This window comes from Mandrillus leucophaeus, unplaced genomic scaffold, assembly GCF_000951045.1.
Source record: "Mandrillus leucophaeus isolate KB7577 unplaced genomic scaffold, Mleu.le_1.0 Scaffold140, whole genome shotgun sequence".
Classification (NCBI taxonomy): Eukaryota; Metazoa; Chordata; class Mammalia; order Primates; family Cercopithecidae; genus Mandrillus; species Mandrillus leucophaeus.
The window spans coordinates 4849760-4873395 of NW_012101366.1; the positions used below are offsets into that span (position 1 = coordinate 4849760).

The window sequence follows — 23636 nt, forward strand, 5'->3', positions numbered from 1 at the left end:
CTACCTGCCCAACCTGCTCCTCGCAGCTCCTCAGTGGACTTGGTGACATCCCACTTCCCCTGCTTTACTCTGCTGGGAACAGGCCAGTTAGTTGTTCAGCCCCTGTCATCCCCAACACAACTATATACTTAGAACTTAGCTTGGTCAACAGTAAGCAGCATGATGGCACCGTGTAAGGGCTAAAAATGGTCCTGGGGAATCTCTTTCTGTTCCCAAACCAGAGCTGATCATGTAACAGTCGCTCTGGGTTCTGGAAAAGAAAAAGGATACACAATACCCAGAGTACATTTTCCTGACAGAAGCCAAAGCAACAGCAGCAACTATAGAAGCAAAGTGGTTCAAAGTGGTTCTGGGAGCCCAGCAACTGCTGCCAGAGCCTGATGCCAACTCCCAGGGCGCCCTCCGTGAAGCCTCACCATGGCTTTGTTCTCCTTGATGTTCATGGTCCTTTTCAGCAGAGCATCCGAACTCTCCTGGCTCTCATCCCGAGAGTCGTCCTCAGACTCAGAGGTAGAATCTTCCCTTTGCATCACCTGTCTACGGCCTTTCTTTCTTCCAAGAACTGTTTCTTTCTCATTCTGTAAGCGTGAGCTAGAAAACAACTGCTCGGAAGAACTGTTTTTATCTGGTTTGTTGGCCAGCTTCTTGGTGGGGAACTGAAAGGCTACTCGAAGACCAATACTACTTCTTCTAGACCTGCTTCTTCTTGGGGTAGCCTTATCTTCTTCTTCATCTTCCTTTTCCTCACTCACCAAAGATGCTTTGCCATCATCACTCAAATCTGACTCCACGACCTAATAAAATAAGAGCAAGAAAAAGCACAAAGACACTGTTACAGACCCACAAAAAAGACATGCATTTAAAACAACTCTGACAGCATATGAGAAAAAACATGAAAAATGAAAAGCTTTCCCTTCATATTATGAGTTCCCTCTGAATTTCCTTTAAATGTCCAAGAAATTGGTTGATGAATAAAATCAAAGAGCAGGCAACCTACTACCGAACAGTGCACTGTCATACCCATGACAGAACTGGGTGTCATTGGGAGCATGAGGGCTGTAAGCGAAACACTGACAGGGTGGGCTCCTCCACCGAGGGACGACCAAGGAGCGCCGGCAAGAGGAGAGACAGTCACAAAAAAGGGTATGCCTGACAGACGTGATCTTCAGACAGGAAAGGGTGCTATGGGGGGCAAATGCTGACTGGTCTCCTCTAAATAGCAGGAACCGGACTCCTGAGTAACGGGGCGGGAGAGCTGACTGCACCTCAGGGCAGTGACCCAGAACAGGCAGATGACCTGCCACTGGGTCCTCAGTCAAGGGGCACCTTTCCCTTCCCTGGAACCCTCACAGAGCCATGAGGTGAAACCAGGGCAGGAAGCTCGACAGGTTGTAGCAAAACACCACTCAGTCAACTCCATAAATCCTCACCTGACGTGTTCAAATTCCACATGGTAGAGGTCTCCAGCATTCAAACATTGCTCCGTTTTACAAGTGAGAACACAGTAAATATGGAAGGCAGTAACAGGGTTACATCACCTAGGTGACGGCTTAGATGTGACGGGACTCTTAGTGGTACCGAGACAGGTTTAAGTATGTGAGATCCAGGACATCTTCTGGGCATCCTTCCATGACCACAAGTTAGAAAACTTTGGGAACCATCATCTGGGAATTCTGAAAATCTACCAAGAGCGTGGAATGGCACCAATATGGGCCCAGGATCAGTTCAGGGACTCTGCTTCTTCCCCAGTGACCACCACCAACCCCGAATTCTCATTGCACTAAAGTTAGAAATAAGACAGAAGGAGAAAAAAAAATGCAGATAACTGCCAACCCTAGTATATCCACACCAAGCCAAGTGAGAAATAATACTATACGGCACTGATTTACCTATTTTTTTTAATACCCTGAACTTTCCATATTAATAGCTTCAGAATTCAGAATGGTGTACGGCAAAGGAACCCAATTTTAGGGGACACTGTCAGGGAAGAACTTCAGTTTTGATCCATTTATCTACCATCCTCATCATCTGCAGGCCTCTCTTTACCAGATGTAGAACGGCTCACTACAGAGGCCTGAAGGAAGGAAAGAACAAATGGTCCACAGCAGCCCAGAATCAGACCCGAGAGAAGAGCACAAGTCTAGCACGTGGATGTGGCTATTTCGCATCCGGCCAGCAGGCCCCTGGAAACCAAGGTTACAGAAATATCCCATTATCAAGAAAGATAGGCTCGCCAGTTCCCACAGGGGTGGGCAGGGGGCTGGACTGGGAGGCAACAATGCTTTTCTTGTCACTGGATTCTAAAATAAAATTTGCAGGGGCCTGTGCTGAACTGTAAGCTATATCATGATCTACGTAACACATCACAGTCCACAGACTTGGGGGCAGGTGGGAGGGAAGACTTCTGGGGTAATTCACTTTCTCTCACTAGAAACACAAATGCTTCAAATAACCAGACATCACTTCACTAAAGAACAGAAAATAAGTACGTCGCTAACAAATGATGCCCATTAGGGTTTTAGAAGGATTTTAATATCGTGCTGGCAAGAAACTGGGGACTTGCTGGCCAGAACTGATGAACTGCCACACAAACAGCTTCTGCAAAGAAAGCCAAAGGAGACCTGGGGCCTCCAGGCTGGCACAGCTCTATGTTGCTACTCATAGCAAAAAATCACCATCAAACAAAGCAGCCTACCATGAGGGCTTTTATGCTCTACATTCTCTCCCAGGACAGGTGAAGGATGAGGCAGGCCTAGGAGTCACAGCTTATTTAACCTCTACAGAGTCTCTGCCAAAACTTAGTCCTTAGCAGCTTCTGACTGTGAAGAGGCTTAAACTCTACGTTCCATCTTCATACTGTAGCATGTTAATTTTTTGCATAAAGGTATGCTGTTTTTAGCAGAAAACATTTCTGCACTTAAATCCGAAGGCTGTGCCTTAAAGTTACCTTCAGATTCAAACACGAGTGGGCAGTAAACTAGCCTAACTGCGCAGGATAAAACAAATCAACTCACAAGTCTGTTCATAGGAAGTGCTGAGAGTAGACTTCCCTCCAGAATCCAGGAAGGCCTGGGTCATCTTTAACACTAAAAAGCATGACAAATCCAAATCCACAATGCATGGGGAACACCCAGCTTGTACCACAGCCACATTTTTGCCAAATTAACTTCAAACCAAAAACTGTCACTTCACACACAGTAAGAAAGTATCTCAAGGAAGTTGTCACTCTAAGATAAACTTTTAGATAAAAGAGGTTTAAGAAACTCTTGAGATAATGTTTTCTGTTTTTCTTTTTTTTTTTTTTGAGATGGAGTCTCACTCTGTCACCCAGGCTGGAGTGCAGTGGCTCAATCTCAGCTCACTGCAACTTCCGCCTCCCGGGTTCAAGTAATCCTCCTGCCTCAGCCTCCTGAGTAGCTTGAATTACAGGTGCCCACCACCATGCCTGGCTAATATTTGTATTTTGAGTAGAGACGGGGTTTCACCATATTGGTCAGCTCGGCCTCCCAAAGTGCTGGGATTACAGTCATGAACCACTGCGCCTGGCCAAGAGAGAGAAATTCTTTGAGAAGGACAATAAAGGATGCCTGGGACACATCCCCAGACCCCACAGGCATGAGGGGAAAAGTAATGGATTTTCTCTAAGAGAATAATGGACTGGTGGACCAGGGATTAGCCTTCCAGGAGCAATTTTTTTAGGTTATGTGAATTGCTTATAAGAAATATGTAAGAAAAAGTAAAATCTTTTCACTTGTGAAGTGACTTCTTGAAAGTAAAACTCTAATTCAGAAACAGGATTAAAAACATTACCACCCACATCCCTTCCTGTTGTAATTATTACCATTACTTCTGGATTAGTCTTTCCATTCAGATCACTCTGCGTAAATCCTGCAAAATCCTCAGTCTCTGAGTCAGTGTCCTCTATAAAAATTCTTCTTAGCTCTTCTGTGAAGTATTTGGAATGAAAGCGCACATCCTGCTAAATTAAAGACACACATACATCAGAGACGGAAAGTAGAATAGAGGTTACCAGGGAAGGGTAGAATGAGGAGCTACTGAACGGGTGCAGAGTTTCTGATGGAGATGACGAAAATGGACGGACAACAATGTGAACGTACTTAACGCACTGAACTGTACACATCAAAAACAGCTGAAATGGTATATTTCATGTTATGTGTATTTTACCACAATAAAAAAAAAACAAAAAACAAAAAACAAACACTGGCCGGGTGCAGTGGCTCACCCTGTAATCCCAGCAGTTTGGGAGACCGAGGCAGGCAGATCACTTGAACTCAGGAGTTCAAGCCTGAGCAACATAGTGAGATCTCGTCTCTGCAAAAAATACAAAAATCAGCTGGGGTCTGGTGGCGTGTACCTGTAGTCCCAGTTACTTGGGAGGCAAAGGTGGGAGGATTACGCAACCCTGGGAGGTCGAGCCAGCAGTGAGCTGCACACCACCGCACTCCAGCCTGGGTTGCAGCCAAGATTACACCACTGTCACTCCAGCCTGGGTGACAGAGCGAGACCCTCTCTCAAAAAAACCCACACACATATATAAATTATATATATACACATTTTCTAAAGCTTACAAAATTCAGACCTACAAATCAGACAATTTTTAAAAATTGGGTGTAGTCTCAATCAGCTTCTAATGTGACTGGTAAGTGCTCATGGAATTCAGCTTCTCCTGCCAAAGCTGGCAACCAGACACGTCTGCTTTCACACAGAACCAAAACACATGGAAAGAAGACATGAGGAGAAAACCCAGCTCCCTCCCACATGCTGGCTTCCCTTTCCAACAGCCTTTCAAAGCCGGAGTCTCCTCCAAGTGGGTGAGCACGCCTCCCGTTCACCAACCGCGAGTTTCTCTGTAGGAAAAGGCTGAGGCCTCTCCCAGCCCTCACTGCCCAACACCAGAGAGCCTAGACTTGCTCCATGAGCAGACACCATGGCGGCCTGATGGAAAGCTCACCCAAGGTCACCCCCAGGAATTTCTCTCCTGCAGGAGGTGAGAGGTGAACAACCATGGTTAGGTGGCAAGTGAGCAGAAGGAAAGATGCAATGTGACTCTTTAAGAAAAGGCATTTTCTAATACTTTTTCTTGCTTTTGAAATAGGGCAAAGAAGGAAACTCAGCTCTCTTAAAAGTATGCTTGAAAGAAAGAGGAAATAAACTGCAGACCAAAGGGAGACCCATGAGACCAGCCTCCTGTAAGCCCGCCACGCCTCATCAGTGTTCGAGTCTGTCCCCAGTTTCCTCTGACGTCTCTTCCCTCCATCCCTGATATAGCAATGACCCCTTGTAATACCACACTTGGCTGAGAATCTGTATCTAACCCCTGCCTTTCCCTGATTTTAATTATATACTTCTTTGGGCTCATATATCTCTGGGGAAAAATAGATAGACAAGTGGAAAAACTTACAGGGGCACACAAAGAAATGCCTACATCTAGCATTCTGTAAGCTTAAAAATGTCTCCTATGAATTATTATGGGTAATTGGAGTGAGTTTGCTCAGAGCTAAATTACTTTGTTCCTTTGTTGATAGCTGTAGTGCAGCTGCTTGAAAAAAAAAATTGCACACACAAAAGGGAAGTTTCTTTAAAGTGAAATTCAAATCGTGTTTAAGGGAGACCAGAGTTAGCATACACATACTGTGTGCAAGTTCGCACAGCTTCTCTCTATTGGTTAAAATGGATCATGAGTGTGTGGGGTCAGGGTAGAGAAGCAGCCAGGGCTTGATTATTAAGGAAGAATGGTACACAGCTGCTGCTAAGGAAACCCACCATGCACCTGAGGCCTCTCAGTGCAAGAAACATCTGGCTCACAGAGCCTTGGGCCAGCCCCTGCAGGCTAATTTAGGGCGGTATTTCTGTGTGTAAATTTCATCAACTACCTAAAGCCCCTGCCTAGGGCCTGAAGAGAACAGGGCAAGCCTTGAAGCAGTGAGTTCCCATCTTCCAGTTTTTCTGGCTGTTTTGATCTTGTGTGCTGGCCTCACAGGGCAATGGGCATCCTGGGAGAGATCACCATCTTTGATGGTCAGTCCTGATAGAGAAAAACAACTTACCGTTGTCCTGAACTCAGGCCTATGCTTTAGTTTCCTTACTCCAAAGTGTGTAAACACTGTTTTTCATGTGGGTCTGTATGATGCCAACCTCCACTCCACACTGCTCCACTGCATTCTGAGTTAGAAACCCTTGCACTGCTAATTGCTCTCTGGCACTGGTTCATTCTCCCTCAAAATCAATACTGGGCACTATGCTATGGGCCTTGGTCATCTACCATGATCAGGACAATAAGCAAGTAACACATCAGAGGAGAAGCTAACATAGGTGGATAAACTTATTTTGAAGTCCATGTGACATGAAGAAACACACTAGAGAGCAATGGCCTGTTGAACCAGACAGCCAAACACCCCATTTCAACTGCACCCAGCAAACAACAACCCCGTGCTCACTGTATACAGTCACGTGGGGTGTTGGATGCCTGAAATGAGAGGAAAGGAACAATACATGGGGACGAAAAGTCAGAGCCAGGGAAGCTACAAAGCACCATTCAAGTATGAGGTCCCCCCTTCTTCAAGGAGTTTACAGTCTAACAGGGAGGCAGATAGGTCCACGACTAACCCTGGTGAGGGTCAGTGCTCTAAGGGATACACAAGCAAGATGGCACATGGAGGGAAAGAAAATCCAGGAAGACTTCATGGAAGAAGTAGCATAACTGGATGAGAGCCACAGTAGAGGCTAGAAAAATGGTGACAGCACAGATAGGCAGGAAGGACAGCATGGACCAGTGGGCAGAAAGGGCAGAACAGTGATAATGAGCATGTCAATTCAGTTCCTGCGTCCTGCAGCATAGCAGGTAGAAAAGAGACCCAGGGGGTAAGAGGCTGAGAAGTGGTGGCCCTGGATTTGGAACATCCCAGCTTGGGACTTCCCAGATGTGGGGCCTTGGGCAAGTCATTACACCTTCCTGAACTTCAATTTTATCACTTGCAAAATGGGGATAGTAACAGCACCTGCAGCTTCCCAGGGAGTTCTGTGGATTAAATGCAGTATTTGTATGAAAAGCAGTTGGCACACTGTCCTCCCCGGGGAGAACACGCCTGACTACAAAAGTAGTCATCATAGCAGCAGAAGCAGCTGTTCTGTTTCTTAATACCCGGTGCCTGCCAGGCTCTGTCCTTGGCCCTTTAGACATGTTCTGCCCTGCTCAAATGCTCCTCAAGGTAGATCCAACAGGCTCTGCTCTCCCCACTGCCTGACTGTGCTCAGATGGAGGGCTGAGTAAGGGAGGAGCTGACCACAGCTCAATCCTATAACAGATCCTAGTAAGAAGGGATGAGTATTCAGGTAAGAGCTACGAGGGCTACGGCAGCTGCAGAGGGAAGGGAAGGATGGACACCAGGAACACAGCAGAAGTTTCATCAACCCTGGATGGGAGTCAAGGAGATGGAAGAGGCGGAGGAAGGCCAAGAACAACAAAAGATGGAGAACCAGATGGGGAAAGGGGGAAGCCAGAAAGACAACCAAGGGAAGGAGAAGTGAGCTTCGGATCTCCCTTAGCAACCAGGACCAGTCCAACTGGTAGTCAGAAACCACCTGGGGCTGCAGAGAGAAGACAAGCTCCACAAAACAATACAGTAACAGCTCAAAGCAGGACAACAGACAAGTTCACTAAGTGAGAAGACTGAAGACAAAACCTTAGAGAACATCCGCATTTAGGGACAGGGACAGGGACAACAAGCGATAGTAACAAAGAGCAGGCCGGGTGCGGTGGCTCTCGCCTGTAATTCCAGCACTTTGGGAGGCCGAGGCGGGCGGATCACCTGAGGTCGGGAGCTCAAGACCAGCCTGGTCAACATGGCAAAACCCCTTCTCTACTGAAAAAAAAAAAAAAAAAAATACAAAAAGAAGCCAGGCATGGTGGCGGGAGCCTGTAATCCCAGCTACTCGGGAGGCTGAGGCTGGAAGAATTGCTTGAACCTGGGAGGTGGAAGTTGCAGTGAGCTGAGATCACGCCACTGCACTCAAGCCTGAGTGACAAAGTGATACTCCATCTTGGAAAGAAAGAAAATAATAATAGAGAAAAAGGTGTAACAGAGAAACTCAGGGGGCTAGAAGGAGGTGGCTGGTGGGGTCAACTGCTGTGGAGATGCCAAATGAGATGAGGACAGCACAGACCAGGGAGCCCCCAGCGATCTCAGAAAGCACAGCTCCCACCCAGGCCAGAACTTACAGCGGCCCGCATAATTAAGCAGGCACTTCACTTACATATAATTAACTGCTCCCCTTCCTGTACTTGCCCAGTGGAGGCAAGGTGGATTTAATTTGCTGCCGTTTTGGAGAGGCCCGTGGTCAAGGGAGAATGAGGAATTCTGAGTGCTGCAATGAACTCAGAAGAAAATGCCACTGAAGGGTAGAGATTTTGATTGGCCATTCTACTACAGGACACAATGTGACCCTCCAGGAATCTACACCTCTCAGAGAACTAACTTGTGTGTGCTAGAGATCAAAGTAATTAACGCAAGAATAAGGCTCTCCCCAGCAATCCCAAGAGTGACATGCCAACAGAATTGCACCACAGGACCACAGAGGTGCAATTGTCTCCCCGTAACCACACGATCCCTCCCTCATGCCTCGCCGCAGCCTCGCCTCTGTGGGAAGACTGAACACAGCCTCGCCGCAGGTTACAGCCCCAAGGCAGCCAAGAACATGCACTTGGATCACGTGAAGTCCATTTTAAAAAAAAAGAATTATGGTACAGGGAAGGATTAGCACAACAAAGTGAACTAGGTTCTCTCACCAGTTTTTAAAACAGGAAGATATAATATTTCTAAAATAAAATGCCAGACAATGAACTGATCTCACCAATCTCACACCATGTTCAAATAAAAGAACATCCAAACCAAGATTCAGGCCTCCAGATGAACACACCTACTTGGAAGGAATCATCCGTACCTGTTTCCCTGACTCCAGTGAGTCAAAACTATCGCAGCTCTCCTCTGACGAGACGGTTTCCATGGGAACATCATCTCGGAAGCCGACAAACTCTTCATCATCACTGGGGGCGTTAAAGATGTCAGCCACTTCTTTAGGGATCTGTTTTGGATTCAAAAGAGGCAGGATTAAACCAGGGGCTCTTGCTAATCACTTAGGGACATTTTCTGGAGGGGAGTAAGAGATCTCATTACTTCATCCAACTGCCACGGTTGCCCAGAAGTCGCCAGTAACCCTGAGCAAAACACGCTTCATTCAGCTAAGAACTCATGGGAAAATAAGGTGTAGGGGGGGTGGGGGAGATAAAACTTAAAATTCTAGATATACCCTGTTTTACAGAGAATGTTAAAACCAGGCCAGAGAGAAGACATTTTTGATCTCTTGACAAAAACAAAACTTGTTTCTGAGAACCAATGATCTCTTTTTTCTCCTACAGTGGATGCATCTTTAAATGTCATCTACATAAAAAAGATACCATAAAATATTATTAAGCTCTTTTTTTAGTGTTCAGCTACACTATTTATTTTTTCTTCTTTGTCATAGGCTGATTCAGAAAGTAGAAAGTTCATACAATGAAATAAGTAGTTTTCCTTCTTTTCTATATTGTAAGTCAACTTAAGTAGTTGGGGATTAATTCTAACAGAATTCAAATGCTATTAGGGGATAAGTGATCCCAGAGGGAACAGTGTCAGCACACTTAATCCACAAATATGTATCTGCTGGAGTTCATTTTTGTAAGTTGACTATTTTCTCCCAATTCTTTGTTTTAAAAAAAGTTCAAACACACAGAAAGGTGAACAAATAGTACAAACACCTGTCGATTCTTTATCTAGACCCATTATTTGTCACTGCATTTGCTTTCTTTCTCTGTTTCAACAAATATTAGGTTGATCCATGGGCATTTGCTGATATTTGGCTGTTTTTAACTTAGGAAAACAGCAATTTAATATGAGCCAACCTAATCCATATATACCCACATTAAAGTAATTTACAGACATTATATTGATTGGCCCTCATATAATTCAGCATGTATCTCCCACGGATAAGGACATTCTCCTATAGAACCACAAAACTATAATTGTACCGAAAATAATTAACATTAATAGTACGATTTACTGTAATTCTATATTTTAATACCTGCAACTGTTCCCAAAATGTCTTTTTAACTTTTTGGAGACAATAAGATCCACTCAAGCAAGGTTTTGCATTCTATTTGATTTTGTGTTTTTTGTTGCTTTTCACAACACTGACTTGTTTTTTAGATAGACCATGACAACTGCCTTGTCTTGTATTCTGAGCTTATCTGAGTGTTTCCTCATGATTAGATTCAGGTTATGTATTTTTGGCACCATTCTACATAGGTGACATGTACTCGTCAATGCATTGCATAAGGTGGTACAAAATATGAAGTTATCCCACTATTAATTAATTTTTAATTTTTCATTATAAAAACTTGCAAAGGTATTTCAAAAGTAGACAGCAAGATATTTTAATGAACACACATTGATCCTCCCCGTAGCTATCTGCCCAAGGTTAACTGTGCTTCCCCCGTATCCCGACCCAACTCCCCTTCTTCCAAATTATTGTCAAGCAACTGTAGACATAGTATCATGTCACTCTGTATCATCAAATGTACAGTCTGTATTCACAGTTCTTCTGCCTCATTTTTTAAAAACTTAGTTTATCTGCATCGTGATCCAACTAAGGTTCACACACTGATCAACATGGTTCTTAAATCCCTTCTCATCACTCCTTTATCTTTTTTTCTCTTGCAGTTTAATTTTGAAGAAACTGGGTCATTTGACTGTGGAGTTTGTCCAAGTCTGAAGTTTTATTTTTTTGCAGCCCCTAGGTGGCATTTAACAGACCCATCTGGATTTACAATTTGGGCGTTGAATCTGGAGGCTCACTTCTAGTTTGCTTGCTTTTGCCAAGACTACTTTGTAGGAAGTGCTGTGCTCTTCCTTTGGAAAGCACATAAGGTCTGGCTGTCTCTTTTTTTAGTGGTGTTGCGGTTTGGTCAATAAGTTATGGTGGAATCGGCCTGATTTGTTCTTTGCTTTAAAAAAAAAACCACCAACAACAACAAAAAACACCTTTTCTTCTTTGTCACTAATAAGGACTATGCAGAGTGATACTTGAGATTCTGTGAATATCCTCCCTGATAACATCTCGCTCAATAGTTTCAGCAATCATTGACAGTGCTTTCTTTAAAATTATTTTTTATTTTAATAAAGACAGGGTCTATGTTACCCAGGCTGGTCTCAAATTCCTTGCCTCAAGCGATCCTCTCACCTCAGCCTCCCAAACTGCTGGGATTACAGGCGTGAGCCAGTGCACCCCTGAATCAATTATTACATTAGGAACTGCAAAAGAGAAATTTTCAGATTTTCTCTCTCCTTCATAAAGTAGCTGGCATTCTTGTATAACATGGTGTTTCTCTCACTCTCCCCCTTTTCTTCTACCATGTACATCCATGGATTTTTTAAAAGTATTATTCAGTGTGTTATAATCCATACTCTCATAATTCTGACTGTCCCAAATTTGGCCATTGGGAGCTCCTTTAAGTCATCCTCTGTCCTTCTGACATGGCACTAGGGGTCTTTCAACACCTCCTTGCTTTCTGACGCAACGAACATGGCAAGCTAACCTTGCATGTTTCCTGTCCCAGACCTCAAATCAGCCATTTCTCCAAGGAACCCTGAAACCTTTCACTGGGAAATGGCATTTAAAAACCAAGATCGGAGAACGTGGTGTACCTCAGTTAATGAAATATCATTGCTTGTAGGCTCTTTGGACAGAGCAAGGATATTTTAAATAGGTAAATCACAAGTTCATGTTGACACCTTGAATTCAAATCCAACACGGAGGCTTCTTCCTCTGCTCCCTCATCTCACATTAGCATCGCTGTTCCACCACAAGGAAAACCCTCGATCCCCAGAATTTTTAATATACTTATCCATGTGGTGCTCTATCTACAATAAATACAAAATAGTGCCAAACTGACGCCAGCAATATATACCAACAACAAACAGTGCAGTTCAAGATTTCTTTGCGGTTCTTTCTAGCCCTGGAACATAGTCTCACTATACACAAGATCTTTTCCTTCAGCTAACCAGATGATCACTACACAAAGTATGGTTATGCAGAAATGTTTTACATGTACTTCCCATTTCATCATGCAGTATATTAAAAAGATGTCCTTAACAGTTGAGATTTAATAATTTTTACTGTTTCATCAGAACATTCTTATATGAAATTGACACTTTCTTTGTAAATTGAGTGCATGGAGGTGAATAATGCAATGACTACTAATATAGTTTGCTGCTACCACCTGGATTCATGCTAAAGGTCAGCAGTTTTCTCACTTTGGCTTTTGCACAATGAGTGCAAATATCAACACAGCAAAAAGGGCAAATAACATCTTAGTAGTATTATGACATTACATTTGCCCTCATGGACCCGTGAAAGGGTCTCAGGGTCCTCCATCTCACACTTTGACCACTGTGCTAGCATACACAGAGCTGTGTATTCAAAAGCTACTTAGCTTCTTGGAATTCTCTGTATGGGTATATTGACTTAATTTTACATTTAGTCAGGTTCCATTTAAGAAACTGGTAATCCTTAATCTATTTACTTTCATCATTATTTTAATGCTTCTTGATTAAAAATAATTAGAAAATAATGGTTCAATCAAAGGAAGTATAACATAAATACAGAAATGGGATACCCCAAGTTCAGTGATGCTGAAGGGTTAATACAAACACTTTCCCACCACCTAATAAAATCACTGCAAGGGACACACAAGAATAACACTTACAGAAGTAGAGTTCAACTAACAACTTTTTTACCAGCCACATGTAGGGCAGCACTAGCAAAGCCTAACTCTGACATCGTTCTTGGGGAAAATATTAAAACTTTTCTCTAGGCGGTATGTTAAACAATGTTTGCCACCTTATCTTTTCAAAGACACCTTTTGTTGTTGTTTAGCACTCAGAACTCAGAACTAATACACAAGGAAAACACCCACACTAGAGAAACACAGACAATACTTATGAAAGTGTGCCTATGTTGTAGTTACATAATAGCCACTGAGGCACTGAGAGGGACAGTGTGTCTGTCAACTTCAGTCTTTTTCTTTTGAACTTCTCACCATTCAACAAAAATGAAAAAGCCCTGCTGGCCCAGAAGCTTCTTTTAACATAAATGGTTTAAAGGAGGAGGAGCACCCCATTTAGGGATGTAATGGAAATACATATAAGGAATGGAGAGTGCTGGTGATAGGAATAAACTGCTTCCAGCGGCAACTGCATTAGTCCCCGTGGTACTGTGTTCAGCCCCACCCCTGCTGCGAACCTGTGTCCGCCTAGCTAATTCCTCCTTCTGCATCTTTGACTTCTTCATCTGCTCCAGAGGTACCATTAGGGGGCTGTAATTACTGATTAGGAACAAAAGGAAAGAGCACACTTTCAAAAAAACAGCATGCATGCCTGGGGTATGCAGGGCTCTGAATCTTCAAAGCGTATTAAAAGAGTTTCAGATAGTCACAGGCTTCAGGATTTGGCAAAAAAAAAAAAAAAAAAAAAAAAAAAACTCTGTAAAATATTCAAGTGTCCTCAATGCAACAAACTGATTCGTTTAACAGATGCAACAAAGGCAGCAAGATTTATTTGAGAAGGACCTGACAGAAAGGATACACAGGGACCTCTTCTAACGAATGACCAGTTCCACAACATAGCAATACATTAGGCCCAAGGATCTGTCACTTTCCTGTTCCATTCAGCAGTGATCCACTGGGTAGCTGCACAGTCTTTTTTTTTTCAAAGTTTGTGTTCCATTCTGTTACAATAATGCCAATCGTAAGACTCACCAAAAAGAACACTACAGCAAGTAACTGAAAACAACAAAAATACAAAATTTCTCAATCATTGGATATTTACATTAGTTGAACTTCTACAAAATTAGGATAACTACAATCTAGTGAACCAAAAAGGAAAATTCTCATCTGAAAGTGAAAAGACCATTTCATTATTTACAATACTTTTTAAAAATCGACAACTTTATGCTATTCCTAACTTTCATGCACAGTTTCTGTTTGTCTACTCTGTCTTTACTGGAATTAACAGTGTGAGTATCATCAAAAGTCATGTGGGGGACCAGGATTCAACTCTCTAAGAACACAGGTACTAGAAAGGAATCCCAGGGCACCTAACACAGAGCCCAGCCTAAAGCAGATGAACAATAAACCCTGGCTGAAAGCATTTACATGCATCTGACTTTGTGGTCATTTTCTTAAGAAAGGTGTATTTTACTAGGAAAATACTAAGTCAAAAAGGTACACTCTGTGACATTCCTACATGAGGGGAATTAAGAATTTTCACCAAGAATCCTAGGACATCTATCTACAAAGCAGTCATATTCACAGCTCCCCGTTCAGAAAGGACTGCAGGTTTCCCTTATAAGCCATACAGATTACCTGAGAGCTTTCCTCTGAAATAGATTATGCAAACTCAACAGGCTTTGGGGCCAAGCGGGTGGGCAACAGGGCAGTAGGTCAGTTGTAGGAAAATACGGGATGGTGCTGACTGGTGGGCTGAACACATACATCCAGGAAAGGAGGCCACTCCTCCACTCCAGCTGATCACTGCCCTGCAGGAACAAGGGTCTAGTGTGCCTGACCTCCAACATTCCCAGAGAATCTGGGAATCTGAGTGCTGGTAAGAAACTTCCCATCTACAGACTGGATCTCAAACTTGTTCAGGGAACACGCACAGTGGAACTCATAGGGCTTTGTGGAACACCAAGGAAACTGTAAATGCCAGAATTCCAAATATTACCAACAGTATTAATATATCTACTAGTGCTTAATAGTAACAGTAGAGGGCATCAAAGTGTTAAGAAGATTAAGAAAACCGTTATATCCTTTCCCTTGTTCATGGCAGCATTATTCACAAGAGCCAAAAAGTGGAAGCAATCCAAGTATCCATCGATGGAAAAATGGATAAACAAAATGTGATACATACATATAATTGAATATTATTCAGCATTAAAAAGGAAGGAAATTATGACACACGCCACCACATGGATGAACCTTGAAGACATTATGCTAAATAAGCCAGTCTCCATAAAACCAAGAACTGTATGATTCTACTTCTAACAGGTACCTAGAGTGGTTGAATTCCTGGAGACAGAAAGCAGAATGGTGGCTGCCAGATGCTGAGGGGAGGGAGAAACGTGGAGTTACTGTTTAATGGATACAGAGTTTCAGGTTTCCAAGATGAAAAGAGTTCTGGAATTTAAATATGCTTAACACTACTGAACCATACATTTAAAAATGGCTAAGACGGTAGATTCTATATGTATCTTAGCACAATTTAAAAAGAGTAAAACGAAAAAAGGCAAGTTAAGAAAGACAATTTAAGCCAGGCATGGTGGTTCATACCTGTAATCCCAACACTCTGGGAGACCGAGGCAGGAAGATCACTTTAGCCCAGGGGTCTGAGACCAGCCTAGGCAACATGGTGAGACCCCGTCTCTGCCAAAAAAAGATAAAAAAAGTAGCCGGGTTGTGGTGGCGTGTGCCTGTAGTCCCAGCTACTCATGAAGCTAAAATGGGAGGATCGGTTGAGCCCACGAGTTAGAGGCTGCATGCAGTCAGCCATGATTGTACCACTACACTGCAGTCAGGGCGTCAGCGAGACCCTGTCTCTAAAAGAGAAAGAAAAACCGGGGTGGAGGGGAATTTTTCCTTCCTTAAGTGAATGGAATCTTCCAAACTGACAGAACAAGTCCAGACTTTAGCCTAGTTTTAATGCTACCATCACTTCAGGGGCATGCGGCTTGAGAACCCAACTCTCTCACCTAAGGAAGGTTCAGACACATTATCATAGGTGCCAAGGCTTCAGCTTTAGTGTCTGACCAACCGGGTATCTGAGCCTGTAAGCCCAGAAGAGAACTGATAGTCCGGAGGACAGAGCTGTTTGCAGAACCACACTTGGCTGAAATCCAGCTTTGCTCTATCCCAGCTAAGCTATACTAATAAAAATAAACCCTGCTGAGTTGCTGCTGGCTTCTCCTTGAGTAGGTGCCTTTCAGGCATACAAAGCAGTGTTTTGGAGGTCTCCATATCATTTTGACTTTTGTCAGCCTGAGTCTCCATTAAAATTCAGTTTAAAAAACTAATAAGCTATAAAAAGATGGTCAAACTGTCAGTTGGTTTTCATGTATTTACCTTTGAAAATATTTTAATGTGAAGTATTGTTAATTTAAAACTTTATACAGTGAAATTAAATATAATATTTTTTAAATTAAAGCTTTTCCATATCTCAATGATATCTAAATTCATCCTTCCCGGATTAAAAAAATACAACCTCCTACCCAGAAGGAACACATTTATCAGTATTAGTTTTTGAAGAGAAAGAAAATAAGATTCACTTTTTAGGCCAACTGATACAAGGGCTGATTTTTATATACTCCAAGAATATTCAATGTACATTTCACCTAGCAGCAAGCTCCATTTTAAGATTTACAAAGCAGACAAAAGATATTTATGCACACTACTGCATTTTCGTTATTAAGTGTTTTGAAAGCAATTTTGATAGCAATGACAGCAGAATTTGCAGGGTGTACTGTCTTGCATCTATGAAGAGGAGAACATTCCTTCCTCTTTAACACACCATGAAGGGTGAGAACTCTGTGTTATTTTCTTATGCAAAATCATTTATTTAAATCTTTTACAATTAAATTGGTTGGCCCATAAGAAAAATACATACCATGTACCAATCACAAGAACAAACTCAAAATGGATCACAAACTTGAATATAAAACTGTAAAACTTTTAGAAGAGGAGAAAATCTTTGTGACCTTAACTTAGGCAAAGAATTCTTAAGATACAATACCAGAAGCACAATACAGATCTTTAAAATGTGTAAATTAAACAATCAAAATTAAGAACTTCTGCTCTTCAGAAAACACCGTTAAGAGAATGAAAAGGAAAGTCCCACATTGGGAGAAAATATCTGAAAATGCTATCGCTGATTTGCACCCAGAAAATATAAAGAATGCTCAAAACTCAATAAAAAGAAAACAAATAAATCAGATGGTCAACGAGTTAAATGGTAAATGAGCACAAAAGAGAATTAAATTAACACATACCTGCATCTGACTTCTGAATGGGGAGGACTTTCACCATCCACGTAAAGGAGTCCAAAATGGAAAAGTATATCACTGACCATGTAACAATTTAAAGCTTCTTACTTAAAAGAAGAAAACTCAGAAACAAAAACAAAAAAAGTAGGGCAAAGATCTGACAAAAATATGACAAATTATTAAAACTGCTAAAAACCTCATACGAGATGAAATATACACCAAGGCCACACAGACAAAATGGCAAAACAAAGAAAACTCACTGAATAGGGAAAACAAAAGAGGCTAAAAACACTTGAAAAGTCCTCAACCTACCTAATAATGAAAAGAATGTTAAGTTAAACAAGTATTCTTTTCATCTAGCAATTTAGCAACATTTTGGTTCCGTTTTTAAGGGCATGCTCAATGATGAGGAAGGTGTGAGGAGACAAACACTCCTATACAGAACTGGTATGAGGACACTGAACCCAAGGCTTCAGAAACTAAGTATCGTCATATACATCTCAAATAGGGCAGTTAATTTTTAAAAAATTATATACAGTGCAATTTTCAAGACTGCCAGGAAAATGTGGCTAAACTCAGGGTGAAGGAGTATGTGAATTACTATTAGCAGTTAAGAGAATCATAAAATCAAGGATTATCAGGCCAAGTGTGAGGTGGCTCATGCCTGCAATCCCAGTGCAGTGGGAGACCAAGGCAGGAGGATCATTTGAGCCCAGGAGTTCAAGACTAGCCTGGGCAACACAGTAAGACCCCAGCTCTACAAAACATAAAAAATTAGCCAGGCATAGTGGCATGTGCCTGTAGTCCCAGCTACCTGGGAGACTGAGGAGGGAGGACTGATTGAGCCCAGGAGTTCAAGGCTGCAGTTAGCTATGATCTGCCACTGTAACAGAGGAAGACCCTATCTCAAACAATTAAAGAAAAGAAAAAAGATCATCAGATGGACCTCACCCATCAGGGAGATCATCCATCAGGGATCTCATCCATCAGTTTGTGCGTCTCTCTTCATATAATGGAGTGACAGCCAGGCACAGAGGCACACACCTGTAGTCCCAGCTACTTAGATGGCCTAGACAGGATAGCCTGAGTCCGGTTCAACTTCAGCATGGGCAACAAAGCAAGACCCTATCTCTATAAGAAATAAAAATAAAATAAAATTAGGGCAACCACAGTTGGACTTACTCAAAGGCATGTAGCTTGTTAATGTCCTTACATAAAAACATTTCCAAGCATCTACATAGGAAAACGATCTGTTTTTCTGTAACTATATATTAATTAGTATTCAGCAGTTAATAATAAAAAAATACAAACTCATGCGAACACCAAGAGCACAAGTAACAATTCGAGGAAAATAATAAATTGGACTTCATCAAAATTAAAAACTGTTGTGCATCAAAGGATAGCAAGAAAGTGAAAAGAAAATCTACAGAATGGGAGGAATAGCTACAAATCATGTATCAATAAGGATCTACTATCTAGAATATATAAAGACTTCTTACAACTCAAGAAAAAGGCAAACAACCACTCAAAAAATAAGTGAAGAATTTGAATAGACCTTTCTCCAAGGAAGATACACAAATGACAAACAAGTACATAAAAATACACACATCAGCGGTCATTAAGGAACTGCAAATCAAAAACAGGCAATACTGGCTGGATACAGTGGCTCATGCCTGTAATCCAAGCATTTTGGAAGGCTGAGGCAGGAGGACCACTTAAGCTCAGTTCTAGACCAGCCTGGGCAATGTAGCAAGACCTCATCTCTAAAAAAAAAAAGAGAAAAAATTAAAAATTAGCTGGGCATGATGGCGCACATGCCTGTAGTCCCTGCTACTTGGGAGGCTGAGGCAAAAGGAGCTCTTGAGCTCGGGAGTCGGAGGCGGCAGTGAACTGTGATCAAGGCACTGCACTTTAGCCTGGGTGACAGAGGAACAATAATAATAATAATAATAATAATAATAATAATAATGATGAAGACATTGAATAGAAGTCATGGGGAATTGAAAAAAGCCACACACAGGTCCAGGCAAGACAATATGTTCAGAAAAGATCTAAGATGATCTTCAGTTTCCAGACACAGAACATACCCAGTCAATCTTTTGAAGATTTCCCTAGCACAGAGTCAGTCTGCAAAGATTGGAAGAGGTGGCCACTTTCTCAAATATCTAATTTTCAACAAAAGAACAAAGACATATAAAAAAGAAGAAAACCCTGGCCCATTCAAAGAAGCAAAATAAACTGACAAACTTTCCCAGAGGAAAACACTGGACTTACTAGACACACTGGACTTACTAGACAAAGACAACTATCCTACGCTGAAAGAACAAAAGGCACAAAAAACTAATGTGAATCAGGAAAACGGGCAAAATGAGCCTATCAACAAAGAGAAATGAAGGAGGACTCCAAAAGAAACTATGGAGCTGAAAAAAATAGAATGACCAAGTTGAAAACTTCACTAGAGTGGTTTAAAAACAGATTTGAGGAGGCAGGCAAATCTGCAAATTTGAAGATAATGCATTTGAAAATACTGAGTCAGAGGTGAAAAAATTAGAGGAGAAAAAATTAAAAAGAATACAGAAGAGTGAAAAGAGCCTAAAATACTTCTTTAGGCACACCAATATAGGAATGATGGGAGACTCAGAAAGAAAACAGAGAGAAAGAGACAAATATTATTTGATACGACAGTGGGCAAAAACTCCCCAAACTGGCTGAAAGGCATGAATTGGAATACACCCGAGAAGCTCAATGAATTCCAAGTAGGACAAGTCGAAAGAGATCCTTACAAAGACACCATATAATCAAATATTAAAAGCCTAAAGGCAATGTTGAAAGTAGTAAGAAAAAAGCTACTTGTCACATATAAGTGACGCTCAATAAGATTATCAACTGTTCAGCCCCAGTCAGGGGCATATAGATAAAACCCCCATCTCCCTGGGACAGAGCACCTGGGGAAAGGCGCAGCTGTGTGCGCTGCTTAAGCAGACTTAAACGTCCCTGCCTGCTAGCTCTGAAGAGAGCAGGGGATCTCCCAGCAGTGTTCGTGCTCTGCTAAGGAACAGACTTGCCTTCTCAAGTGGGTCCCTGACTCCATGCCTCCTGACTGGGAGACACTTCCCAGCAGGGGTCAACAGACACCTCATACAGGAGAACTCTGGCTGGCATCTGGTGGGTGCCCCTCTGGGACGAAGCTTCCAGAGGAAGAAAGAGGCAACAATCCTTTGCTGTTCTGCAACCTTGCAAACAGGGTCTGGAGTGGGCCTCCAGCAAACTAACTGCAGCAGACCTGCAGAAGAGGGGACTGTTGGAAGGAAAACTAACAAATAGAAAGGAATAGCATCAACATCAACAAAAGGACTTCCACTTGGAAACCCCATCCGAAGGTCACCAACATCAAAGACCAAAGGTAGATAAATCCATGAAGATGAGGGAAAACCAGCGCAAAAAGGCTGAAAATTCCAAAAACCAAAATGCCTCTTCTCCTCCAAAGGATCACAACTCCTCGCCAGCAAGGGAACAAAACTGGATGGAGAATGAGTTTGATGAATTGACAAGTAGGCTTCAGAAGGTAGGTAATAAATTCCTCCGAGCTAAAGGAGCATGTTCTAACCCAATACAAGGAAGCTAAGAACCTAAGAACCTTGAAAAAAAGAAGAATTGCTAACGAGAATAACCAGGTTAGAGAACATAAATGACCTGATGGAGCTGAAAAACATGGCACGAAAACTTCATGAAGCATACACAAGTATCAACAGCCAAATCGATCAGGCAGAAGAAAGGATATTAGAGACTGAAGATCAACTTAATGAAAAAGCATGAAGACAAGATTAGAGAAGAAAAGAGTGAAAAAGGAACGAAAAAGGAAGGAAAAGCCTCCAAGAAACATGGGACTATGTGAAAAGACCAAACCTACGTTTGACTGGTGTACCTGAAAGTGACGAGAAGAATGGAAGCAAATTGGAAAACACTCTTCAGGATGTTATCCAGGAGAACTTCCCCAACCTAGCAAGACAGGCCCACATTCAAACTCAGGAAATACAGAGACCACCACAAAGATACTCCTTGAGAAGAGCAACCCCACGACACATAATCATCAATCAGATTCAGCAAGGTTGAAATGAAGGAAAAAAGGTTAAGGGTAGTCAGACAGAAAGGTCAGGTTACCCACAAAGGGAAGCCCATCAGACTAACAGCGGATCTCTCTGCAGAAACCCTACAAGCCAGAAGAGAGTGGGGGTCAATATTCAACATTCTTTATGAAAAGAATTTTCAACCCAGAATTTCACATCCAGCCAAACTAAGCTTCATAAGCGAAGCAGAAATAAAATCCTTTACAGATAAGCAAATGCTAAGACATGTTGTTATCACCAGGCCTGCATTACAAGAGTTCCTGAAGGAAGCACTAAACATGGAAAGGAAAAACCAGTATCAGCCACTGCAAAAACATACCAAATTATAAACACCATCGACACTATGAAGAAACTGCATCAACTAACGGGCAAAATAACCAGGTAGCATCATAATAACAGGATCAAATTCATACATAACAATATTAATCTTAAGTGTAAATGGGTTAAATGCTCCAATTAAAAGACACAGACTGGCAAATTAGATAGAGTCAAGACCCATTAGTGTGCTGTATTCAGGAGACCCATCTCACACCCAAAGACACACATAGACTCAAAATAAAAGGATGGAGGAATATTTACCCAGGAAATGGAAAGAAAAAAAAAAAAGCAGAGATTGCAATCCTAGTCTCTGATAAAACAGACTTTAAACCAACAAAAATCAAGAGAGACAAAGAAGGGCATTACATAATGGTAAAGGGATCAATCCAACAAGAGCAGCTAACTATCCTAAATATATATGCACCCAATACAGGAGCACCCAGATTCATAAAGCAAGTTCTTAGAGACCTGCAAAGAGACTTAAGACTCCCACACAACAATAGTGGGAGACTTTAACACCCACTGTCACTGTTAGACAGATCAAAGAGACAGAAAATTAACAAGGATATTCAGGACTTGAACTCAGCTCTGGACCAAGCAGACCTAATAGACATCTACAGAACTCTCCACCCCAAATCAACAGAATATACATTCTTCTCAGCACCACATCACACTTATTCTAAAATTGACCACATAACTGGAAATAAAACACTCCTCAGCAAATGCAAAAGAACGGAAATCATAACAGTTTCTCAGACCACAGTGCAATCAAACTGGAACTCAGGATTAAAAAACTCACTCAAAGCTACACAACTACATTGAAAGTGAACAACCTGCTCCTGAATGACTACTGGGTAACTAATGAAATCAAGACAGAAATAAATAAGTTCTTTGAAACCAATGAGAACAAAAACAACATACCAGAATCTCTGGGACACAGCTAAAGGAGCGTTTAGAGGGAAATTTATACCACTAAATGCCCACAAGAGAAAGCAGGAAAGATCTAAAATGGACACCCTAACATCACAAATAAAAGAACTAGAGAGTGGCCTGGGTGCAGTGGCTCACGCCTGTAATCCCAGCACTTTGGGAGGCCAAGGCGGGCAGATCATGAGGTCAGTAGTTCAAGACCAGCCTGGCCAACACAGTGAAACCCCGTTCTACTAAAAATACAAAAAAATTAGCTGGGCGTAGTGGTGGGCACCTGTAATCCCAGCCACTTGGGAGGCTGAGGCAAAGAGAATCGTTTGAACCTGGGAGGCGGAGGTTGCAGTCAGCCGAGATTGTGCTACTGCACACTCCAGCCCGGACGACAGTGCAAGACTCCATCTCAAAAAAAAAAGAACTAGAGAAGCAAGAGTCATTAAATTCAAAAGCTAGCACAAGACAAGAAACAACTAAGATCACAGTAGAACTGAAGGAGATAAGAAGACACGAAAAACCCTTCAAAAAAATCAATGAATCCAGGAGTTGGTTTTTTGAAAAGATCAACAAAATAGACCGCTAGCCAGACAAAGAAGAAAAGAGAGAAGAATCAAACAGACGTGATAAAAAAACGATAAAGGGGATATCACCACTGATCCCACAGAAATACAAACTATCAACAGAGAATACTATAAACACCTCTACACAAATAAACCAGAAAATCTAGAGGAAATGGATACATTTCTGGACACATACCCCCTCCCAAGTCTAAACCAGGAAGAACCTGAATCCCTGAATGGATCGATAACAAGTTCAGAAATTGGGGCAGTAATTAATAGCCTGCCAACCAAAAAAGTCCAGGACCAGACAGATTCACAGCCGAATTCTACCAGAGGTACAAAGAGGAGCTAGTACCATTCCTTCTTAAACTATTCCAAACAATAGAAAAAGGGAATCCTCCCTAACTCATTTTATGAGGCCAGCATCATCCTCATACCAAAACCTGGCAGACACAACCAAAAAAAGAAAAATTCAGGATAATATCCCTGATAAACATTGATGTCAAAATCCTCAATAAAATACTGGCAAACCGAATCCAGCAGCACATCAAAAAGCTTA

General features: G+C 42.0%; 1 protein-coding gene across 2 annotated transcripts in view; it reads right to left on the reverse strand.

Moving 5' to 3' along the window:
• The window catches only part of CDCA7L (cell division cycle associated 7-like), a 54926-nt gene that overhangs the window by 6243 nt on the left and 25047 nt on the right, over positions 1–23636 (reverse strand). The window contains exons 2-4 of one of the 2 annotated variants that reach the window (XM_011973913.1): positions 8962–9102; positions 3842–3979; positions 417–794 (exon numbers count right to left, since the gene is read on the reverse strand). In XM_011973913.1, coding sequence (XP_011829303.1) covers positions 417–794; positions 3842–3979; positions 8962–9102 — 657 coding nt within the window. The remainder of the gene's footprint in view (positions 1–416; positions 795–3841; positions 3980–8961; positions 9103–23636) is intronic. The other variant, XM_011973914.1, reaches the window with a different exon arrangement.